General features: G+C 36.3%; 2 protein-coding genes across 2 annotated transcripts; one reads left to right on the top strand and one right to left on the bottom strand.

The window, feature by feature from the left end:
* Window positions 1-454: 454 nt before the first annotated feature.
* On the bottom strand, window positions 455-10,933 carry LOC135082357 (opsin-1). The gene is made up of 9 exons (XM_063977147.1): window positions 10,780-10,933; window positions 10,455-10,623; window positions 2,505-2,625; window positions 2,294-2,411; window positions 1,988-2,201; window positions 1,732-1,879; window positions 1,535-1,645; window positions 1,270-1,436; window positions 455-1,007 (listed from the first exon to the last, which is right to left on the bottom strand). The coding sequence occupies exons 2-9, from the start codon at window positions 10,595-10,597 to the stop codon at window positions 881-883; spliced, it is 1,149 nt and encodes a 382-aa protein (XP_063833217.1). The 5' UTR covers window positions 10,598-10,623; window positions 10,780-10,933; the 3' UTR covers window positions 455-880.
* Window positions 10,934-17,649: 6,716 nt separating this feature from the next.
* LOC135082346 (DNA replication complex GINS protein SLD5) lies at window positions 17,650-18,817 on the top strand. Its single transcript, XM_063977138.1, has 2 exons — window positions 17,650-18,351; window positions 18,498-18,817. The coding sequence occupies exons 1-2, from the start codon at window positions 17,772-17,774 to the stop codon at window positions 18,569-18,571; spliced, it is 654 nt and encodes a 217-aa protein (XP_063833208.1). The 5' UTR covers window positions 17,650-17,771; the 3' UTR covers window positions 18,572-18,817.
* Window positions 18,818-24,057: the final 5,240 nt, after the last annotated feature.

Here is a 24,057-nt window from a genome sequence, read left to right as displayed (position 1 = left end):
GCTTGTTTACATTTTTGATAGTTGCTAAGCAACAGGGTGTGGGAGTCATAGAGAAGTGATCATGGTGCGATCACAGTGCGGTGAAATGATTGATTTGTTTGCGTTGTCGTGCTCTCTTGTCTCTAGGTTTACATCTTATGAATGCCTTTGAGGTTGAAATTAATGGTTGAAAAATAAAATAAAGTGGTCGATTAAAAATTTATATCTTTTCAGTGAAAGGAAGACTAATTTTATAAAAAAATTTATAGGCTTCTACATTCTTCATCTATCAATCACTGCTACTTAATTATGTTCCAATTACCAATATCCTATTCTATTTGGGCTCACATCTCTCAGTTATGAATCCTACTCTATAAGTGTGTTTTATTATTTGAGTAAAAATAAATATCTTAGCATCGTTTTTCCATTTCCTAGCTCAAAAATTACAAACTACCTGTAGGGTCAAATGAAAAACTTTTGTTTGTGGTAATTACCACTTTGCTTGATAAACTTTATTTGGTCCAAGATACAGAGCTTGTTTCATCGTAATCTATCGCAGTACCTATATCTAGAGGAGCAGTCTCATGGAAGGGGTGGCCTAGCGACACCGTTCATTTTATCATTTTTTTGTATTTTTTTACGTGCCGTCGGCCTTTTTAAGCAAATGTCAGGTATAAGAAAAGTGTGCAACGTTCAACTCGACACCCAAAACGTGAACTCAAAATACGCAGGTTTGGAAATATTATAAAATAGTTTGTGACCGCCTGAGTATTTTGCTCAGCACACGCTCTGTGTTCAAGTTCATAACTTTGTACAAATGTAAATGTTCGCGTATAAAAATAAATAACATCGCATTGGCAGAAATCGTGTGTCCGATGGGCGGTGTGGCCAAGTCTGGTGTTTACGCGGCGGGCTTCTCCTCGGAGGTGGCGGTGGCGCCGGAGGCGACCGAGCCGCTCTCGTCGGGGGACGCCTGGCACGACAGCGATGGGAACTTCTTGTATAGCTCAGCACGGTATTTCGGATGGCTGAAAACACAAACATTCGATTAAATCATAAATCGACTCTATCTAGTGGTGTAGAAGCCCCAGAAGTTGGGATTCATTGGAGATCCTGGCTACAGGAGTTACAGTGGAGGAAAAGAAAGAATAGTCCCGTTTAGTTGCATAAAAATCGCTGGCACTAATTTTGAACATATTGGAGAAATCAGGATCAAAGCAAATGAAAAACATTTATTTGTATAGACACAGATTGGTGGTACTTCAGAAGCTGTCAGAGATAGTTACGGACCTGATACCATATACAATAGGATTGTATACGGCGTTAGCTTTGGCGAACAGGGAGCCCCAGATGGTAGCCAGAGGGCTGATGGGGGCGCTCTCGAATACTCCTGTGTAGTTGATCACCAAGTACGGTGTCCAGGCCATGAACCACAGAGAGATGGTCATCAACGCAACCTACAAATATTAGAGATTAGATAATATAAAATAAAAAGAGACGAAAACAACAACAGATCAGAAATTTATTGTTTTGGACCTTAGTGCTCGTGCATTACCTTGGCTAGTTTGCATTCAGCGCTGGTGTTGGCCGCTTCGGAAGACCTAAGGGAAGCCACATTCATTTTCTTGGCTTGTTCTCGCATGCCTTTCTCGTGGGCAGCTACAGCCTGAAATTAAGAGGCATTATTAAGAAATTAACTAACAACACAGTTGAGTTAATTTTGCATGTCGTGGGAAGAAAGAATATTCTTACCTGTACAATGAAGAAATAAGAATAGATAATAAGCAAAAGAGGCATGAAGTAGCAGAAGACGGAGTAGATGAGAATGTAGCTTCGGCTAAACCAGTCCTTGTTCAAGTAATCTGTTCCACAAGCAGTCATATTACCTTCTGGGACATATCTGGAATAACAGAAGCATAATCATTGTTAATTTTCTTAAACCATTTGGTCATCACAGTGATGAGCAGGAAACATAAAGGTTTGTTGACATTATTAGCTAGTCGTTTACCTATTCCAGCCGAAGAATGGAGCGAGCGTCCATGCAAGAGAGAACAGCCAGATTCCAAGGATGCGCAGTAGAGCTCCGTTGTTGGTCATAGGCTTGGCGGCGATACCTTTCACGATGACGTTGTAGCGGTCGAAGGCGATCATCGTCATTGTCCAGATTGAAGCACAGCCAAATAGAGAACCCGCGCAGGCGTACAGTTCGCAAGCCAGAGGACCTGAAACGAAAAACCAAAATTAAACCACTTGAAAACTTAGAATTATCTCATCTTTTTGGGCAAATTAGCTTTGTAGCTAAACAATTACTTACCCCATACCCAAGTCTCATTATAACAGTTCACAACCATAGCCGGAGACATCGCGCACATCATCAGAAAATCGGAGAAAGCAAGATTGACGACCAGTAGATTTGACGGCGTTTTAAGACTCTGAAAATGAAGCACTTATTAAACTTCAGCAAACAGCAGTGCAATTTATTATACCACCTAGATATTTCCACTGTGGTTATAATATGTATGTACCTTGGTGCAAGTAAAGATGTAGATGACCATTCCATTGCCAGTGATTGAGATGAAGCCGAGAACGCCGATAGTGAAACCCAAAAGACCGTGCCATAGCGGGTTCATAGGTGGAAACTGATACCTAGAATGAGACAGTCATTTTAGGTCAAAGTCAATACTCAAGTATGTTTATTGCTTCCTCGAATTGGTATTGTGACCAATCCTTCAAGATTTAGGAGTTTGTTAGCAACGATGTTAGCAACGAAAGGATTAACGCTGATTTGGCTATCAAATTACACCTGAGGAACGCGGGGAGTCGTACGGGATAACAAAAAGATATTCCTTGTGGCATTCGAACGTTGGCCGCGAGCTAAACGCCATGACCCGAGAGCCTTCTAAAATATCAGTGTGTTGTGTACCTATGATTGATGGCTTGAATTGGCAAATTATGGTATTGGTGAATAAGTTGGTTTCAGACTATTTGTATTTAATATCCAATTTGTGAGTGAGTATGTGTACGAATTTAACATATCAGAAGTGAGTCCGACGCCCATTGGTATGTAAATTATTTTTATTATTATTGATGCAGTTGCATGAAACAACAAGTGAGTTTTCTGGAAGTAGCCGCTCAATCAATAGTTGACTGGCAGAAAATAACATTAAGTCCTTATTTTATGCGCTTTTATTTTGCGCGATAAAGTTCACAACAAATGAATGGAAAATACAGTGAGAAAAAAAAACTGACATTATTTTGGATACTGTTACTTACGTTATTATTTGAGAAGATCTGCTTCGATAATTTAAAATTTTAATTTAATTTAAAAAAAAAACGCGAAGTGAGTAATTTTTGGTATGAGGATGTCATTATGCAATTTTTGCAAAGAAAGATTTCTTTTATTTATCAAGTATTGAAGATATTTATAATTTAGATCTTCGCAAGAAACTAAGGTATGAATTTGGAATTGCTAAAAGTGATTTTATAGTGAATATATTGAATTCGTAAAAGTACCATTTTACTAAGAGAAAAGATAAGTTCTCAGCAGATAGTTTATGATTAATATAAAAATATATCATAATGGCACAGTTCATTAATTTTATTTTTACTCCATCATTGGTTATTAAGATCTTAACAAAATAAATGTGAATTATTTGAAAGTGACAAAGGATTATTAGAAGTTATGTGAGTCAATTATGGAATATATTACTGTGAAATAATAATTATGGTGATGTAAATTAAGTAAATTTAAATTACCCATATAGAGTTCGTAATTGTTTTGTATTAAAATAATGTAATATGACATGCTGTTTGGAACAAACACATCCTGACTCGGATTGCGCTAGCGAAGCGAACCTGTGTTTATATTAACACCATTAAGATAAAATTTCGTGGCGAGGCCTCGAAACAATAAACACCATTGTGTGTGGTTCTAAAGGTTCAAAGTAAGTACTTGTGATTTGTTACTATTATGATGAATTTGGTTCGACAATTTGTCGTGATTGTGCAAACATGATTTATGGAGATACATATATTTTAAGAGTTACTGGTAATAATAATTTATATTTTGTGTATTTTAGCCCATGGAAAGGTATGGTACCTGCTATATTTACAAATGGCAAATGTACTGAAATAATCATAACATTGACTGACTGAACACATGGACGATGAAAGTTGGTAATTTTAACAAATCGATAATAAGTAGGTAAGACTACCTAATTGTCGTAGAGATGTGAACACAAATGATAAGTGTTTTGATTTTGACGTCGAAAAATAAATAAGATTCGGTAATTAGTTCATTACTCCAGTGAATGGAGTTGTTTTGAAGATTCGTAATTAACACTGTCAGAGTGGTTAAAGATTGGTCAAAGTTTACAAGTTGAAAAGCGACACCTACGTGATTGTCTAAATGTGTCTGCGTTACATTTATGTTACCACACGCAATGTATTTGAAATAAAATCGTATCTGAGGTAAATGAAGTGATAAGTAAGTAATTTGTTTTCAACCATCAATGTGGGATTTAACAGTTGGGCTTTCAGATTTGGTAGCCATTGTGCTAGAATGTTTGTGATATTATATGAGTAACGTATTGGTTATTACGTCACTATGAAAAATTGAACTTGAGTTAATAATGGTTTGATACCTAAGTGTAAAGATCACGAAAGTCCGGTGATGTTGTGATGATAACAATGATTTTACAGGTAATGTTTACAGATACTGATTGAAAGATTTGAATTAAATGATGATTTGTTAACCGGAACAAGGTAATTTAATACATAACTGATGTGTAATACATCCAGTGCAGCTTATACAGCCATGTGTAGTGAGCGATACCATGTAGTATCGATGAATATGATTTTAATCAAATTACTGGTTTTTACAACAGTTATTTAGAGCGGTTTTAAGTTTACGTTTGTTGATCTTGTTGAAGCGGATGTAGCGAAATTAGAGCTAGATAAATTGTGTACCATATGGGTAACAGTGTTTTAAAGCATACCTACAATTGATTTACCAAGAGACAGTTTATTGTGATTGGTGGTATAACCAATTAGCAGTGAAAATAGATACATCATTGAAATTACGTTATATTAGTTTGAGTGTAACTATCCCGTTGGGAAAAGTGTGGTGTGTTAATGTTGTAATTATTATTATTATTCGATGACTGAGTAAGAAAGGTAGGCCGAATAGCAAGCAGCGCTCACATAATTGTGAAATGGATGCTGAAGCTTAAACGGTGCTCACTCAGTAGGTAGATAGATACCTGAATTATTGAGTAAGGGAAATGCTATGAGAACAAATACAAGGGTGCCAGAGATTATTCTTATAAATAGACAAATTACCCATAATAATTGATGCAAATCGAACTATTTGATTCTAGTAACACAAATTGTGTCGAATACCCTATATTTTATAGTGAATGAATAGTGATGAATGAACTAACAAATAAGTAAGCTATAGACCTGAATCACTATGGAGAAGAGACTAATATACGAGTGATACTATGTGAAAAGAATGTATGTTTATTGATATGTGAAATGTGATAGTGATGTATGTAAAAAAATAAATATCCGTGACAAATGTCATACGACTTAAAAATAAAAGAAGCAACCTGCTTATTTGCGAGACAAGGAATCGAAACAGACTCGTCGTTCTGAAGTTCATATTACATGGTCACATTCTCTGTAATTTATGTAGAGTTTAATGTTTACCTACCATTTTCGAGCAGTGTACTAGTGGACCTGCGTGATAATGAATTGATAACACAATACAAATGATTTATGAGACTCAATTTAGCTGTTGTTACGTATATGCGAGACCTACAACACTGAAGACGAAAGAACTAGAGGTGTGTAAATTGGAGAATACAACTATGTAAATTCAAAACAGGACTACGAGGAGGCATGTGCCTGACAGACAGATCTTAGAGCATTTTGTTAATTGAGAGCAGCTTCTACGAGTGTCATACGGTGAAAACAATGTACTCAATTGAGTAGATAATATAAAATCCTCGCATGGATAGATGTTATAATATTATACAGAAATAAATTTAACCACATTTCAAGGTACACTTAAAATATGGTATACGAAAGTTTAAAATAAGTAATGTACTTATTTGGTGATTAAGTTAAATCAGAATGATATTCCAGGGATGGAAATAAAAGTAAAAGGTTAATAAATGGAACGTTAAGAAAATGAAAAAAAAAGTTGCCTGTTGATAATGGATATAATACGAGTAGCAAAAGATACCTTAAGCAGGCTTTTGACGGAGGACAAAATTTTATTGAAAACCCGATCACTAGAATAAATGAAATATTAATAAAATAGAGCGATAATTGCAAACAGTAAAAGTTTACGTTTATCTTGGCGATTCTCGAAGTGGCTGTTCCAGTGTTAAATGAAGACATTATTTTAGTACATATATGTATCTATTTACATGGGACTAAACTTCTTTATAATGATTCAAGTTCATTGGTGGAAGAGTTAGTAAGTACTTACTGAATTCTGCAACGATCGACCCAGTTCACAAGAGTTATAACGCATACTTATTTGCTTCCCACTTTTAAAATCTGAAGATAATGATGTTACACCGGAAATGTTACATTACATTTCCGGTATTCCGGACTGTAACTGAATTTAACAGCATAATATAATGAAAAGTTGAAGATGATAATGTAATAATTAATTGGCCACATATGAAAATTTGTCCATGGAAGTCGATACAAGTGTGGACACTGAGATGTTTACAAACATTTCAAATGACCGACTCCAGGCTCGAGTGTAGTTATTGTTATAAAACATTATCGGAACATTATGTATACGAAATTCATACATAAATAATTAAGTTGCAAAGGATACAACAAGTCGTAGTTCATTTAAATGAGAAGAGTTTTAATGCTGGACTTTATGAAACTGAACAATAATGGTGAATGATGAAATCAAAGTGATTGTGTTATTGTTTTACATATTATAGGTACGTTTGGTGAAAGTACTTATTAATATATACATTTACTACTATACATTTAGTGGACGTGACAACAAAGAAAAGTATATTTACTGCCATCTCAGTGAAATAATCCAAAATGTATGTATACAGATACATGATAATGTGTTCCAACTTATAGAAAACAGTGAATTTTTATAAATGGGATACACTTGAAAAAACATAGGTACGACACGTGGTAAAATCTTTATCTACCATAATGAGAAATAAATAATTTGAATTTGAATAAACATGTCTTGTCTTATGAAGTGGTAGACATATTGACGAATATAAGTGGTACTTCATTAGTTTGTCACACTTGAAAAGCATTAATGAAACTTATGATAGTGATCTAATCCACCATACCGTGTATGCGAGATGTGAGTAGTACATCCAGACTCACCACTATTTCCTTGAGTAAAGGAGCAGCACTAAAGTTATCAAGCATTTATAATTCCAAACAAACCCTGGACAGCAGTGCAGTAATAACAAGGCCGATTGTGAATCTAGCGAATACTAGAATTGAGACTAAAGTGAATTTAAAATGAGAGATTTGAAATGTGAAATAGTCACATCACCAATGGATACTTACTTTACAATATAGTGCATTGAGAGTTGAGACTAGAGTGAGTCTAACTAGAGGTTTGACAATGTGAAATAAATAGTTGTTACCAATGGATCCTACTCTAGGATATAATGCATTGAGAGTTGAGACTAGAGTGAGTCAACTAGAGACTTGACAATGTGAAAAGTCGTCACCAATGGATACCTACTTTAAATTATGAAAAGCGCATTGAGAGTTAAGATTAGACATGTGGACTATCCAATTACTACTCATTTTGGGATATGTACGTGACAAAATTTGCAGGCAACTATTTTAATCATGTGTACAAGTAATGATTACTGGGTCCTATTTATGAACATTTACATATTGGTTGACTATATTGAGAATAAAATGTAATGTAATGTAAATTATAATGTTACTGTTAAAGCAATGGTGGAATTCCTTACTTCAGAATGTTTATTATATTACTGTTACGGGACCAAACTACTTAGAAGGAAAGCAAGTGATAAAAAAAAAAAAGGTGATTAAGAATATTATTTTGGTAGCAATGCTGGCACCAATGGAGGTAATGATTTAATTTTATTTATTAGACAAAGGAGTGAAAAGTATGCCGAAGAGCAAGCAGTGCTCACTTAATCGTGAAATGGATGCTGAAGCTTAAGCGGTGCTCACTCAGTAGATAGCTGAATTATTTTAAAACTACATTATGAGTAAAATAAAGAAACGCTGGTCTCAATGTGACAATTTTATACGATTTACTGAATTGAAATGGAACGCTAATGTTTATAAATCTTATATTATTATGAGTGAAAAGGAGGCCGAAGTGCAAGCGGTGCTCACTTTAATTGTGAAAGGGATGTCGAAGCACAAGCGGTAGTCACTCAGTACCTGAATTATTACGAATATGTATATTGTTAGTGAAAAGGGGGCAGAAGTGTAAGCGGTGCTCACTCAAAAAATGTGAAAGGGATGTCGAAGCACAAGCTGCGCTCACTCAGTACCTAAATTATTATAAGTTGTAAAATTGCTACACCCTTACAGAGTTAATATTAAGTATGATACAGTATGTGATGAAATATGACTTGCAAATAATGAATAAATAAATATTATGAATATACATATTATTATGAGTGAAAAGAATGCCGATGCACAAGCGATGCTTACTCAGTTTTTGAACAAGTAGAATCTTAAAGGGATTGATAAAGTGAAAGCAGGAGTTCCACAAGGTCATGTCATGGAACCTACACTGTATCTATGCCGCCTAAACCTGTTAATGAGGAAATGAATTGTAATGAAATGAAATTAAATAATGAAATGAATTGAATAAATGTAATGAAATTAAATTAAATGAGATGAGATGAGATGAGATGAAATAATGAAATGAATAAGCGTAATGAAATGAAATGAAATGAAATGAAATGAAATGAAATGAAATGAAATGAAATGAAATGAAATGAAATGAAATGATGAAATGAAATGATGAAATGAAATGATGAAATGAAATGATGAAATGAAATGATGAAATGAAATGATGAAATGAAATGATGAAATGAAATGATGAAATGAAATGATGAAATGAAATGAAATGATGAAATGAAATGATGAAATGAAATGATGAAATGAAATGATGAAATGAAATGATGAAATGAAATGATGAAATGAAATGATGAAATGAAATGAAATGAAATAACGAACGTCAAAGCGAACGTGACAAAATTAGTTTCGATGAAGAGATATTTACATCTTGGCATGTACTTGGATGAAACGTAACGTGGAAAAAGCATATTTTTACCAAACGTCCAGCAATAGGACAACAATAACGCAAAAAGTCATAAGAAATGGTCAACCTGCAGTGGAAAATAAGGTCTTGTTATAGTATAAGTGTATAATGAAACCAATCTAGACAAACGTTTTTGTTGAAGTTTCAATGGAAACTGTCGAAGATGCTACCTGAATTGTAAATCTTTATGTGAATGCACTAATGTGGTAAAGCAGCAGTATACGATGGAGTATTGAGATATTGTAGAAGCACCGTGGTACGTCACGAGAGACTTTACCGAAAATTCGGTATCAAAACAGTGAAAGAAGAAATAAATAATAAAGCTAAACTTATCATAATGAAAACTGGAGCTACATAACAGTTTATTTGTGGACGATATATTTTCAAGTATTCGTTCGTAGACTAAAGAAGAAAGTACCTCAGGACTTACTGAAAGAAGATTGATTTATGACACTGGCCTCGAAGACCGCCAGAATCATTATTATGAAAATGGTACTGAATATCGCTCAGACAGAATGATTGCAATAACAGAGAAAAAGAAAATGTAACGAAGACGGAAGAGTAAAATAGAATGTTTAATTTAAGGTCCTCGGGTGAAACTATTCACAAGGAAGGTGTTGACACTACACTGGTGTTGTCAAATGCGAATCGAATTTCAGCTGGACGATTGATTCAACTGTTGATTAAGGTGTTGCAGATGATAATTGATTCTCAAATAATTAAACGACATAGATAGCATACATGTATGGGGACATACATCATAACGTTCGAATGGCCGAAGCGGAATGGGGACATTCCGGCATCAGGACGGCCGTCTGTTAGCAACGATGTTAGCAACGAAAGGATTAACGCTGATTTGGCTATCAAATTACACCTGAGGAACGCGGGGAGTCGTACGGGATAACAAAAAGATATTCCTTGTGGCATTCGAACGTTGGCCGCGAGCTAAACGCCATGACCCGAGAGCCTTCTAAAATATCAGTGTGTTGTGTACCTATGATTGATGGCTTGAATTGGCAAATTATGGTATTGGTGAATAAGTTGGTTTCAGACTATTTGTATTTAATATCCAATTTGTGAGTGAGTATGTGTACGAATTTAACAAGTTGTTTCAGAATACGCGCCTTAATTTGGTGTCTGTTATACTTACCAGTATGGATCGACCATATGCAGCATGTCGGGAGGCACTTTATCGACGACGGTCTGGTTGGCGGCGCCATAGGCGGCCACCTGCCCGCCCCACGCCTGCAGCGCGGCGACTCCTGGGCCGGGGTCCAAGCTGGCAATTGCCATGATCACAAGACTTCTGTTTGCTTAACCTGAGAAAAATAGAACCTCTATGAATTAATATCGTTTTAAATATGGGTATCAAATGTTCCCTTTATTGAGTCTTTTACATGTAAAGCGAAGTAAAATCCAAACAGTAGTTCCTAAAACTAAATAAAGACAAGAATTAAATAAACAAATCCACTTACTTAAAAGTTCCAAGGAAGGGATGGACGCCCCGAGATGGTTATACCAAAAGTACTGAAGAAAATCGCTGCACGAACTACTCCAGACTTTAGTTTTGTAACCAATCTCGTGTCGTGGCGGGGTTGCCAAGGTGCGGAGGCTACTCGTCTTATTCCGCGCCGCGGCCGTCTTTTATACACTTCTAAGGATTATAACTAAGACGTCACAGAAAAAAAATCGATATTTATAATGAGATAGATATGAAGGTGAATACATCACCTACTCTACTTTGATGCTTTTTTGCACAGGGCTGGCTTATATTTTCTAAAGGATTTCTTTCATAGTGGAAAAACTGAGTAAAATGTCACCTTCCATCTTATGCAAGTTCAATTAAAACTTTGCTGTGATTAAAATTAAACCCATATCGAAGTAAGTTGGTGTTTAGTTATTTTTCCAGTTCTCATCATTTCGATTTGCATTAGTCGGACCACGTTCCTTATGGAAATCTGTTTACTTGTTCTGTGTAAGAGTATCAGATCAGATAGTTAGATTCTGCTCTATTTGTCAACAATCTAGAGTTCGGGACTTTAAGAGTTTGATTCTTTGGGTTTTGAAGTTCACAACTTCACATACGCTATGATCGTAGTCACTCGTCTATTCCTAACATCAGGGAGTTATGGCCAGTGTGATTTATTATTATGCATTATTAGTTCATTTTAATGAAATCCGTCCCTGGCACTTGGTCTTATGCAGCAGCTAATATAGTTATAAGGCTACCAAGAAGCATAAGGGAATAAAACTAACAAGATTACGGGGCTAGGAACTGTAGAGACTGCATTTGTAAGATATGCATGTACTCGTATGTGTAACCTACCTGTTTAATAAAATTAGATACATATTTGTGTTTTGTGGTATCTCTTCGAAATATCAAAATCATCGATCAATAAAATTGATGTTGATCAAATATAAATTATTGAATGCTACTGCTGGAGGGTCGTCGTACATACAAGTCTTTTTAGGCACCTATACATATGTATACTAGACTAAGAGCTAGTGAACGCCAGACCTACGTTATTTTATAAAAGCTGAAAGTTTGTCAGCGTATGCTCCCAATAAAGGTTAGAATGCTGGTGAATCATGAAGTTTAGGTCATCGTGGCTTTGGCAGCTATCCTAAAAAAACTGTCTGGCAAGGAGTTGGAACTGTCAAAACTATCTGGCTAATGTGGAAACAACTTCTAATCATTGCTCAAATATATATATATAAATATTATGCATAAAAGTCAGATTTTTTGGTATAACGTACGCCTAACTTTTACGGTGGCTTTTTCTGTATATTCAATAGGCTGTAATTCTTCTTACGTTTACGTTTGCCTTCACTAAGCTATTATCATAAAATAACATGATCTGATCAAACTGCAGGCACCTAAAATCTCCAAGGCAAGATAGTTAAAGGTTAGGTGCCAGCACTGCCAGATCCAGACGGTAATTTTTCGATAAGAAGGTATCGTATGATTTCAAAAGGCATTTGCTATTGTTTGTGTTTATAAAAAGAACTAGCTTTGGTCGCCCGCTACGCGGGCTACAAAAGCTAGATCTGCGATGCTGGCCGCTCCGGGCTTCGCCCTACGCGGCGCTCGGCCTGCGGCCTCGCATTCGGAGCTCGGCCTTCGGCCTCGCAAAAATTACACGGGGCGTTTATCGTTCGTCGCAAGGCTCTTTTGCTTTTTTGACGCAACACAAGTAAATCTATGGGTACTGAGGGGATTTGAACCATCGCTCGGCCTTCGGCCTCGCCTTTCTGTCTGTCACTGGGCTCTAGTCCTTTTTTGACGCATTAAAAATAAATCTATGGTGACTTACAGGCTTTAAACTATCGCTCGGCCTTCGGCCTCGCCTTTTTCTACGTTAGCTAAGCCCCCCTGCATACAATTTGTATGGAGAATTTAGTCCCTTTAGGAAAACGGGTGAACGCTTGGCGGCCATCTTGGATTTCCAAAATTTTGCATTTTTGCCTTAATCTGGACCATTTTCCGCGCCGAAGCCCATTTTTACTTTTTTTCTATCCTCACCCAGTCCCGAGGAGCAACGCCTTAAAAACACCCATGTCACAAAATTTTGTGTTTCCGTAATTCCCAGTGTTGCCAGGTGATCGAGATGAAAATGGTCAAATGTCATTAGTTTGATCTATTTGCAGGAGGCGTCATCCAAATTTCTGACCGATAGTCGTTATTTCCATTTTTTACATTTTTGAACCAAAACTCTCAAAGTATGGCAACACTGGACATTTTAGTTTTCCCAAACGATACTCCTTGACAAACTACGTAATCGCCCCATACAACTCGACTTTCCCAAATGTTGCCAACTGCCCGAAAAATGCATTTGAAAAATCAGAAATCTGAAACTTTTTACAAAATAGCCACCCGCTCAGCCGCCATCTTGATTTTCTGACATTTCGGATTTTTCCCATAATCTGGGTCGTATAACAGACTAAGCCTCATTTTTGGATTTTTTCTCCCATATATCCTTCTATCCGTCCTTAACTTTAAAGACACCCATGTCGAAAAAAATACTTTTCCCCGTAACTCCCAGTGTTGCCAGGTGATCGAGACGAAAATGGTCAAATGTCATTTGCACGACCCCTTTGCAGGAGGCGTCATCCGAATTTTTGACCGGAAGTCGTTATTTCTACTTTCGACATTTTTGGACCAAATCTCTCAAAGCATGGCAACACTGGAGAAATTTCTTCACCCAAGCGAAACCTCTCGACAAGAGACACAACCGTCTCATACAACTCGACTTTCCAAAATGTTGCCAACTACTCGAAAAATGAATTCCAAAATTTCGAAATTTTCAACTTTTTACAAAATGGCCGCTCACGCCGCCGCCATCTTGATTTTCTGACATTTCGGATTTTTCCCATAGTCTGGGTCGTATATCCAACCAAACGTCATTTTTATTTTTTTTCTGCCATTATTCTTTCTGTCTGTCACTAACTTTAAAGACACCCATGTCGCAAAAAAAACTTTTCCCCATAACTTTCAGTGTTGCCAGACTTTTTTGATAAAAATGGTGAAATGTCATTCGGGTCCCCAAACGTCACCAAACTGCATACCAAGTTTTTGGAATTTTTGGAAATTTCCATTTTCTACTATCCGGGGCCGTGGTGGAAAATTTTCTACCAAAATGGTAGTTTTTTCCGATTCATGGCAACACTCGAATAACAGACCAACAATCGCTCGGAACATTGTACCCCACTCCGGTGTCGCCATCTACCGGAAAATTGCTGTCAAAGTTTAGAAATTTTTTGATCGCAACAAAATGGCCGACGGCTCAGCCGCCATCTTGTTTTTTGATAATCTGTGAATGGGGCTCTGAAGCAGACTATATAAGTCACAAATACCCAAAAGAATTTTTCAAAAACAATGGCGCATCTCGGAGTGACACCTCCCTAAAAACACCCCGAAATCGCATTTTCAATCCAAGATGGCGGCGCGGCCATTTTGTTTTTCTATTTTTTTCTCACATTAAAATACACCTTTTGGCAACTCCCACAAACCACCAAAAAAGAAAAAATTCAGGACCAGAGACAAAAAAGTTGATGTCTCAAAAAATGCCGCCATTTTGTTTTTTGGTTCAAAAAATCCAGTAAAGCTGGCAGTCGAAAAATCTAGTTTAAAACAAACATAAACAATTTTACCCCTCTCCCCTCTAAATACCCCAAAAACACCCCTGATCAGTCAGTCAGTGAGTCAGTGGTAATCGAGCTTTATATATTATAGACTAGCTTTGGTCGCCCGCTACGCGGGCTACAAAAGCTAGATCTGCGATGCTGGCCGCTCCGGGCTTCGCCCTACGCGGCGCTCGGCCTGCGGCCTCGCATTCGGAGCTCGGCCTTCGGCCTCGCAAAAATTACAGGGGGCGTTCTCGTTTGTCACGGTGCTCTTGTGCTTTTTTGACGCAACACAAGTAAATCTATGGGTACTGTGGGGATTTGAACCATCGCTCGGCCTTCGGCCTCGCCTTTCTGTCTGTCACTGGGCTCTAGTCCTTTTTTGACGCATTAAAAATAAATCTATGGCGACTCACAGGCTTTAAACTATCGCTCGGCCTTCGGCCTCGCCTTTTTCTACGTTAGCTAAGCCCCCCTGCATACAATTTGTATGGAGAATTTAGTCCCTTTAGGAAAACGGGTGAACGCTTGGCGGCCATCTTGGATTTCCAAAATTTTGCATTTTTGCCTTAATCTGGACCATTTTCCGCGCCGAACCCCATTTTTACTTTTTTTCTAACTTCACCCAATGCCGAATTCATTTGTTTCTACAATTCCTTATTCCTCCGTTGTCCCAAAACTTTGAGTTCCCCTAACTCCCAGTGTTGCCAGGTGATCGAGTTGAAAATGGTCAAATGTCATTAGTTTGACCTATTTGCAGGAGGCGTCATGAAAATTTCTGACCGGAAGTCGTTATTTCCATTTTTTACATTTTTTGACCAAATCTTCCAAAGTATGGCAACACTGGAAATTTTTGTTTTCCCAAACGATACTCCTTGACAAACTACGTAATCGCCCCATACAACTCGACTTTCCCAAATGTTGCCAACTGCCCGAAAAATGCATTTGAAAAATCAGAAATCTGAAACTTTTTACAAAATGGCCGCTCACTCGGTCGCCATCTTGATTTTCTGACATTTCGGATTTTTCCCATAGTCTGGATCGTATAACCGACCAAACCACATTTTTGGATTTTTTCTGCCATATCTCCTTCTGTCCGTCCTTAACTTTAAAGACACCCATGTCGAAAAAAATACTTTTCCCCGTAGCTCCCAGTGTTGCCAGGTGATCGGGATGAAAATGGTCAAATGTCATTTGCACGACCCCTTTGCAGGAGGCGTCGTCCAAATTTTTGACCGGAAGTCGTTATTTCTACTTTCGACATTTTTGGACCAAATCTCCTAAGGTATGGCAACACTGGAGAAATTTCTTCACCCAAGCGAAACCTCTCGACAGAACACACAACCGCCTCATACAACTCCACTTTCCCAAATGTTTCCAAGTACTCGAAAAATGAATTCCAAAATTGCGAAATTTTCAACTTTTTACAAAATGGCCGCCCACGCCGCCGCCATCTTGATTTTCTGACATTTCGGATTTTTCCCATAATCTGGGTCGTATATCCGACCAAACCTCATTTTTATTTTTTTTCTGCGATTATTCTTTCTGTCTGTCACTAACTTTAAAGACACCCATGTCGCAAAAAAAACTTTTCCCCATAACTTTCAGTGTTGCCAGATTTTTTTCATAAAAATGGTGAAATGTCATTCGGGTCCCCAAATGTCACCAGACTGCATACCAAGTTTTTGGAATTTTTGGAAATTTCCATTTTCTACTATCCGGGGCCGTGGTGGAAAATTTTCTTCCAAAATGGTAGTTTTTTCCGATTCATGGCAACACTCGAATAACAGACCAACAATCGCCCGGAACATTGTACCCCACTCCGGTGTCGCCATCTACCGGAAAATTGCTACCCAAGTTTGGGGAATTTTATGCTCGCAACAAAATGGCCGACGGCTCGGCCGCCATCTTGTTTTTTGATAATCTGTGAATGAGGCTCTGAAGAAGACCATATACGTCACAAATAACTAAAAGAAATTTTCAAAAACAATTGCGCATCTCGGAGTGACACCTCCCCAAAAACACCCCTGAAAACGCGTTTTCAATCCAAGATGGCGGCGCGGCCATTTTGTTTTTCCGTTTTTTTCTCACATTTTTGAACACACCTTGGCAACCCCAACAAACCACTAAAACAGAAAAAATTCAGGACCGAAAACAAAAAAGTTGATGTTTCAAAAAGTGCCGCCATTTTGTTTTTTGGTTCAAAAAATGTAAAAAAGCTGGCAGTCGAAAAATCTAGTTTAAAACAAACACCAAAAATTTTACCCCTCACCCCTTTAAACACCCCAAAAATACCCCTGATCAGTCAGTGAGTGAGTGAGTAGGAATCGAGCTTTATATAATATAGATACCTATAACGAATTTAAAAAAGAAGGAGCTGAAAGCAATAACAGATTTAAGTTTATTTTATCCATTATGTCAAACATGAAGCAATCGTAAATCGTCAAAGACAATAATTCAGACAAATACAGAGAAACTAAATTAAACAAATCCTATGAACGAAGTGAGATTAACCAGTTTTTTACATATATCTTGCTTATTTATTGGTAATTATAATAATGATATATTATAGTAGGCATTAAACTTGCACGATAGATCGGATTACAAAACAAAATAGCGGATAAAATGTCTACAACTCTGTAATTATCAAACAATGAAGGAAAAAGATTTGGAAAACTAAGATTTTTCCCGCGACAACGTTCCGGAAACGGGCTACTGACAGATGTCACCAATTACTTCCGGTGCGTTCCGAAATTATTCCTAACGCAAATTCCGCGGTTTATAAAATGATCTGTGCTGATTTTTCAATCGTCGGTTAACTTTTATCTGAAGAATAAAATTGACATTTTGACATATTTCCCATACTGAAACTGTCAATGTGCCAAACTTATTTTTCAGTTAAAAGTTATCCGATAATTGAAAAATCAGCCCTAAATTGTAAAACCAGTCAATAAATTATATTAGACTTGCACTTTCTAAGATTCTTTTGTTTCAATTAGATTCAAAAACATAATTATGGTTTAGGTTAAAATGAGTTTAAGTTCTTAAGAACTTGAATTTAAAAATAAAAAATATGCGTTGAATTGAAGTGCCTATAATTTTATGACTTTTTAAATTAATTCATAATTATTTATGAATAATAATGAATACTTTATTAATTTTATGACTAATAATTTACCTGAGGAAGTTTCGGAACGGAATACAAACGTCAGTGTCATGGATGTCAAATTGTCAATCAGCAAAACTCGTTTTGGCCCGGTCGAGCAGATTGTTGTTTTCATGTTAAATTGTAAAAAGTACTTGAATTAATTCAATAATAACTACTTACAAACATTCTACGACGATGGATTCAATCGACGATATAGAATTAAGTGACGAAGAAGAAGAAATAACAGCAGACACGGTGTTAAAAACATTGCAAAGTGCTTGGCAAAACGAACGTCTGGCGCCAGAAATATTACCACATCACAACGACATGGTGGAGTGTATGCTTGGACAAATACAACACATGGAGAGGAACATAAACAAACTCCCAAAGACTGATCTGCGAGCTTCTATCCATAAAATGGAGCTTAGCAGGATAAAATTTGTCATATGCAACTACCTTAGAACAAGACTAAACAAAATTGAAAAGTACTGTATTCATATTATTAACGAAGAGAGGCAAAGGATGGAGAGCGGCACAAATTACCTGACACCATCGGAATTTAAATATGCACAAGATTATTTGCTAAACATGGAGAATCATTTGAAGACTGTTGTGCTAGATAAAATGCCTGGCAACATGCAGACGCTTGAAATGAATAAAATGGCCATTTACCCGAATTTACAAACACATGTATTCTTGAAAGCCAATGATACAGTGACTGGTGTTGTGTTAGAGGACCTTGTTGGGGATCAGGATGAAGAAATAGATTTAGAAGGTAACTTATTCAATCAAGTTTCTAATGTATATTTTCATACAATACAAGTCAAATTATATTGTAAATTCTACAATATTCCACCTGTCAATTGAGCTGCTGTCATCCAGCGATCGAAGACTTTAATTTCTTCTTTTTCTATTTTCCAGAGGGATCACAGCATATACTACAGTATAAACCTATAGCAGATTTGGTAAAGAATGGGAAAGTTCAACTTGTATGACGAAGTATGTTCCGTTGGCTAAATCACAAACTTATGGTGGTGTGTTCATTTACCATTATTCAACTTAGAATAAGTATAAAGTTTTAAAATGAACTAAGTAGTGCTCATGCTATGAAGTTGTTTTTATGAAACTTTTTAAATAAAATGTGTCTGAAACTAATGTTTTATAAAACGTAAGTTTTCTTGTCTGAAACAGTTAAGTACAATGTTTTTTTAACAAAATAATATAAATCTATATCAATCAAATGCATTTTCTATTATTATATCTGGTTTGAAACAGTGTGGTAAATGAAACATTGGAAATAATTGAATTTTTATATTCTTCATATTAAATATACAAGGCTGATTTAATTGTAAACATACACAGTGAAAATAATCTCATTAACACTTAGGACATATTGAACATTGTAACATCCATAACATATTGGAATGAATATTTTACTGCCATTAACAATTATTTATAGGTCTGACACAACACAAATCAAAAAATTTGCATACAATTACCCTCATTACTGGTATGGTACATAACTTTTTGTGATAAAGCATAACGTACCTCAGTTATTATTATTGTTTTTGTTTTCTTCATGTCATCTCTGTCATCATGACGTAAAACTCGGTAATTAAAGTTAATAAGTCAAGTTCAAAGTGGTAATAAGTGTGTTAAGGTTTTAATGTACTTGTTTACAGTAATTTGCACACTAAACACAATTTATGAGCTCAGACATAAACAATACCACAAATAACAATACTAAAATGATTATAATAAATGAGGTATGATAAAATTTATCACAAAATATCTTTTTTATTTTTAGTGATCAAAACCACCTTCCATTATCAAATACCTATTGTACTCTTCTTTAAAGTATCAATAAGATATAACATCAGATATCTTGTAACAATACTTAAAGTTTCACATTTAACAAAATAAACTTGGTAGGTAAAGGCATGTCCAGCTGTGGACAAAGGCTATAATTATTATAATATTTACTATTTCATAGTTATTACTTATACGTTTTTTAACGAGAGAGGTAGATACATAATTGTAAATATTTGTTTTGAATATTTTAAAGTAGATTTATTAAAAATAGTTATTATTGTGTTATCCATACTTACAAAAAATGATTCCTACAAGGGCCTTGGATAGCCTGGTAATTAAATAGTAGTACTTAAAATGGCAGTAATTATAATATATCTTACTGCAGATGCTTAGATGTGAGTGCATCCACTCTGTATTTGTGAAAAGCACGTAATACTAGCTTCGAACATTTTAACCAAATAAGTTTTTAGTAAGTATAACATATTTAAAAAAAAAACTAAAATCCACATGGACCAACATTTTATTATCATTCAATGATGTTTAGATAGTAAAAATAGATTGATTTATTAATATTATTTGAACAATAGGCAGGCATAAAAGTAAAGAGACAAATAAGTACTAAGGCCTCTTCATAATTAGCACCAATTTCACTATTTTTTAGGTTCGGAAAATTGTAACGTTATACGTCACATAATTACTATAATGAACAAAAATAACTAAAACTATCAAATACATAAAACAACAAAAAACTGTAAACAAGATTTTATTCTTATCACTAAATAAATAACATTTACAAAACAAATAATTTACATAATATAATATCTCAAATCAATTTTAATAATTTTTAAAGGTTCCGTACATATTTTTTGAGCCGTGGTTTGAATTGTTGTCGAATTAATTTGGTTTTACATAATTATTTTTGAAGGTTCCGCATAATTTAAGTAATTTTTAAAATGAGTCATCAAGTTAAATTTTTATCATTGCAAAAATCGGAACTAGAGTATGAAGTTCTCATAAGAGGTTCTACTCCTGCTGCTACTGTTTTTGATTTGCGCAAACAAATTGCAAAATTAGGACCGATATTTCCTTCTGAGGACATTTTAGATAGTCCCTTGGAGCCTGCTGACGATATAAAAGGTGTTGAAGAGACTCTTAGCAAGGTTAAAAACAATCTAAAATCAAATTTAGATAGGAACACTTTGTTACGTACACAAAACTATCTAAACCATTTGTACCACCGCATAAACCGAATCATTAGCAATAAAGATACGGACGAACAATTTGAATTTTGCGTGTCTGAATTTAAAAAGTATACAGATATTTTAAAAATTAATACAGATACGGTTACCGATCCTTTAATACCAACAAGCAATTCAGAATGTCCGACTACCTCTGCTGCCCCACCTCTAAATATTTCTGTCACTTGTGATCGTGGAGGAGCAGTAGACTTAGGTAGGCTTAAATATGACGGTAAGTCTTGCGTACGAGCGTTCATTCAACGTCTTACTGAATTTTGCGTCGCTAGGAGTATCTCTGATACTAGGGCCATGTCTTATGCCACTGAAATTTTCACCGGAGACGCACTTCATTGGTTTAGAAGTGTTAGGGATCGTGTGTCTAATTGGAGCGAGCTAATTACCCTGTTGAGACAAGATTTTGACCAGTCTGACTTTGATTACAGACTGCTGTCAGAAATTCGTAACAGAACACAAGGCGAATCGGAAAACATCACGATTTATTTGTCGATCATGTCCGGATTGTTTTCGCGTCTTTCGAAAACTCTGTCGGAAGAAGACAAATTAGAAATAATCCTCCATAATATTAGACCTTGTTACGCTAGCACTTTGGCATCAGCTTACGAAATCGGGACCCTAGAATCGTTACAATCGCTTTGTCGTAACTATGAAGCTATCCAAGCACGTCTCGCTAATTTCCGCGAGCCTAGTGTTGCGACATCAAACACCTTAGCTCCTGAGTTCGCATATAATAAAAACCGATTTAATTACAAAACACAAAATAATCCTAATAGTTACTCAAAATTTAATAAACCTATAAACAACACAAATTATAATCAAAATAAAACCTATACAAATAATTACACTAATAATAAAAACAATTCAAATCAAAATTATGTACATGCAATCGAGTCTCCTAAGGTTCCTTATTGTCCTAGGTGTCGTGTGAACACTCACCATATCAGTCAATGTACTGAAAATAAAAACAATATATTTTGTTTTAAATGTGGCAGACCGAATGTCAAGAAACCTCAATGTCCAGATTGTAACAAAATCGAGCCTTCAGCTTCAAAAAACTGAATGGGCTGAATTGTAGTAGTACAAAAAGTAATTTTGATAAAACTGATTGGGAAAACTGGCTTCAAACACTCAAATTATTTTTCAGTTCATATAAAACTGCTACAATTCGCAGCAAACCAGTTAATGATACGAGACCTTTTGTCACAGTCAATATAAATAATATTTCTTTTACTGGTCTACTTGACTCAGGTTCCGCAGTAACCATTTTGGGTGACAACTCTCATGTTTTATTAGAGAACAACGGTCTTAAACTGCTTACTGATACCTGTATTCTTGTTACAGCTGCAGGTGGTCAGTCTTTACAAAGCATAGGTCACATTAATATTCCTGTACATTTTGAGAACCAGTTTCACATTATTGACGCTGTAGTTGTGCCACAAATAGAAACCTCTCTTATTTTGGGTGTTGACTTTTGGCGAAAGTTTCAAATATGTCCTAAGTATTTGGGTAGCATCTCGTTCGGTACAGTCGGCGACGATGACGATACTACTAATGAAACTCTAATTCACGGCTATGACAATTTATGTGAGTCTGAAAAACTTATAGCGGATAACATCATAGATCAATTCAAAGACATTTCATTTGAACGTAGGGGTCTAGGACAAACTTCTTTGATTACCCATCGAATTGATACCGGTGATGCTCAACCAATCCGGCAACGTTACTACCGCATGTCTCCGGAGAAACAACGAATCCTGGTTGAGCAGGTCGATGAGATGTTGGCTCTTGATGTGGTTGAGCCTTGTGAAAGTGCCTGGTCTTCCCCAGTCCTTTTAGTAACAAAAAAGAATGGTCAGCCGAGGTTTTGCCTCGATAGTCGCAAGCTCAACTCAGTTACCAAGCGTGATGCTTATAATTTGCCATACATTTCTGAGATCTTGGATAACCTTAGAGACGCTCGTTATCTTAGCAGTATCGATTTATCCAAGTCTTTTTGGCAGATTAATATAGCTCTCGAGGATCGTGATAAGACTGCATTTTATGTTCCGGGTAGAGGTACACTCAGGTTTAAAAGAACCGCGTTCGGTTTAACTAACGCACCCGCGACTCAACAGCGTTTAGTAGATCTTTTGTTCGGTGAGTTTGGCCTTAATGTCTTCGCATATTTGGATGACATAATAATTGTAAGCAATGACTATAATAGTCACGTGACACTCTTGTTAAAGGTCTTAGATAAATTAAAACAAGCTAATCTCACCGTGAATTTAGAAAAATGCAAGTTTTTCCGTAGCCAACTTAAATATCTGGGTTATGTCGTCGATAGTCGTGGACTGCGCACAGATCCCGAGAAGGTCGAGGCTATATTAAACTATCCAACACCTACTAGCCGAAAGGACCTTAAACGTTTTCTTGGCACAGCAACATGGTACCGTCGCTTCGTACCAAATTTTAGTACAATTGCTGGCCCTTTAAATAAATTGACTTCTAATAAAAAAGGCACACCTCCATTTAAGTGGACTCCGGAGGCTGATGTGTCCTTTTTAAAACTAAAAGAATGTTTAGTTTCTGCTCCTGTTCTAACGTGTCCTGATTATGCTCAGCCTTTCGAGGTACACACGGATGCGAGTAACTATGGGGTAGGCGCTATGCTCACACAAACAAAAGACGGTAAGGAGCATCCTATCGCTTATATGAGTAAGTCCTTATCTGCGGCTGAGAAAAATTACAGCATTACTGAGCGCGAAACTTTAGCTGTGGTAACTGCTCTAGAGCACTGGCGGTGTTATTTAGAGAACGGCAAAACTTTCACTGTCTATACAGATCACAGCGCCTTAAAGTGGTTCCTCTCTCTGAGTAATCCGACTGGTCGCTTAGCTCGTTGGGGAGTACGGTTGTCATCTTTTAACTTCGACATTAAACATCGTCGTGGTGTAGACAACGTTATACCCGACGCCCTATCGCGGTCTGTGCCAGTTAGTGCTATCTCCTCCTCCGATATAAAGGACACTAAAGACGAGTGGTACAAAACAATTTTTAACGGTTGCCTTAACAGACCACAAGATTTTCCAAATTATTTAATTAAAAACGACATTTTGTATAGGTTGACTAAAGTTAAATGTAAATTGCAAAATGAATTTTCGTGGAAGATCGTAGTTCCTTCCGAATTACGTGAAAATGTTATTTTAGAAAATCACTCGCAACCAACAGCTGCACATTTGGGCATATTTAAAACTTACCATCGCCTCATGTTGCGTTACTTTTGGCCAGGAATGCACAGTGATGTAGTTCAGTTTGTTGGTTCTTGTCAAAAATGTCTTGAATATAAAACTTCTAATCATCAAATACTGGGAGTCATGGGTCGTCCAAAACAATGCTCTCGTCCTTTTCAAATGGTCTCAATTGACCTCATGGGC

This window comes from Ostrinia nubilalis, chromosome 2 (assembly GCF_963855985.1).
Source record: "Ostrinia nubilalis chromosome 2, ilOstNubi1.1, whole genome shotgun sequence".
Classification (NCBI taxonomy): Eukaryota; Metazoa; Arthropoda; class Insecta; order Lepidoptera; family Crambidae; genus Ostrinia; species Ostrinia nubilalis.
The sequence above is the reverse complement of the archived record's forward strand: the minus strand, read 5'-3'. Positions and strand labels throughout refer to the sequence as shown.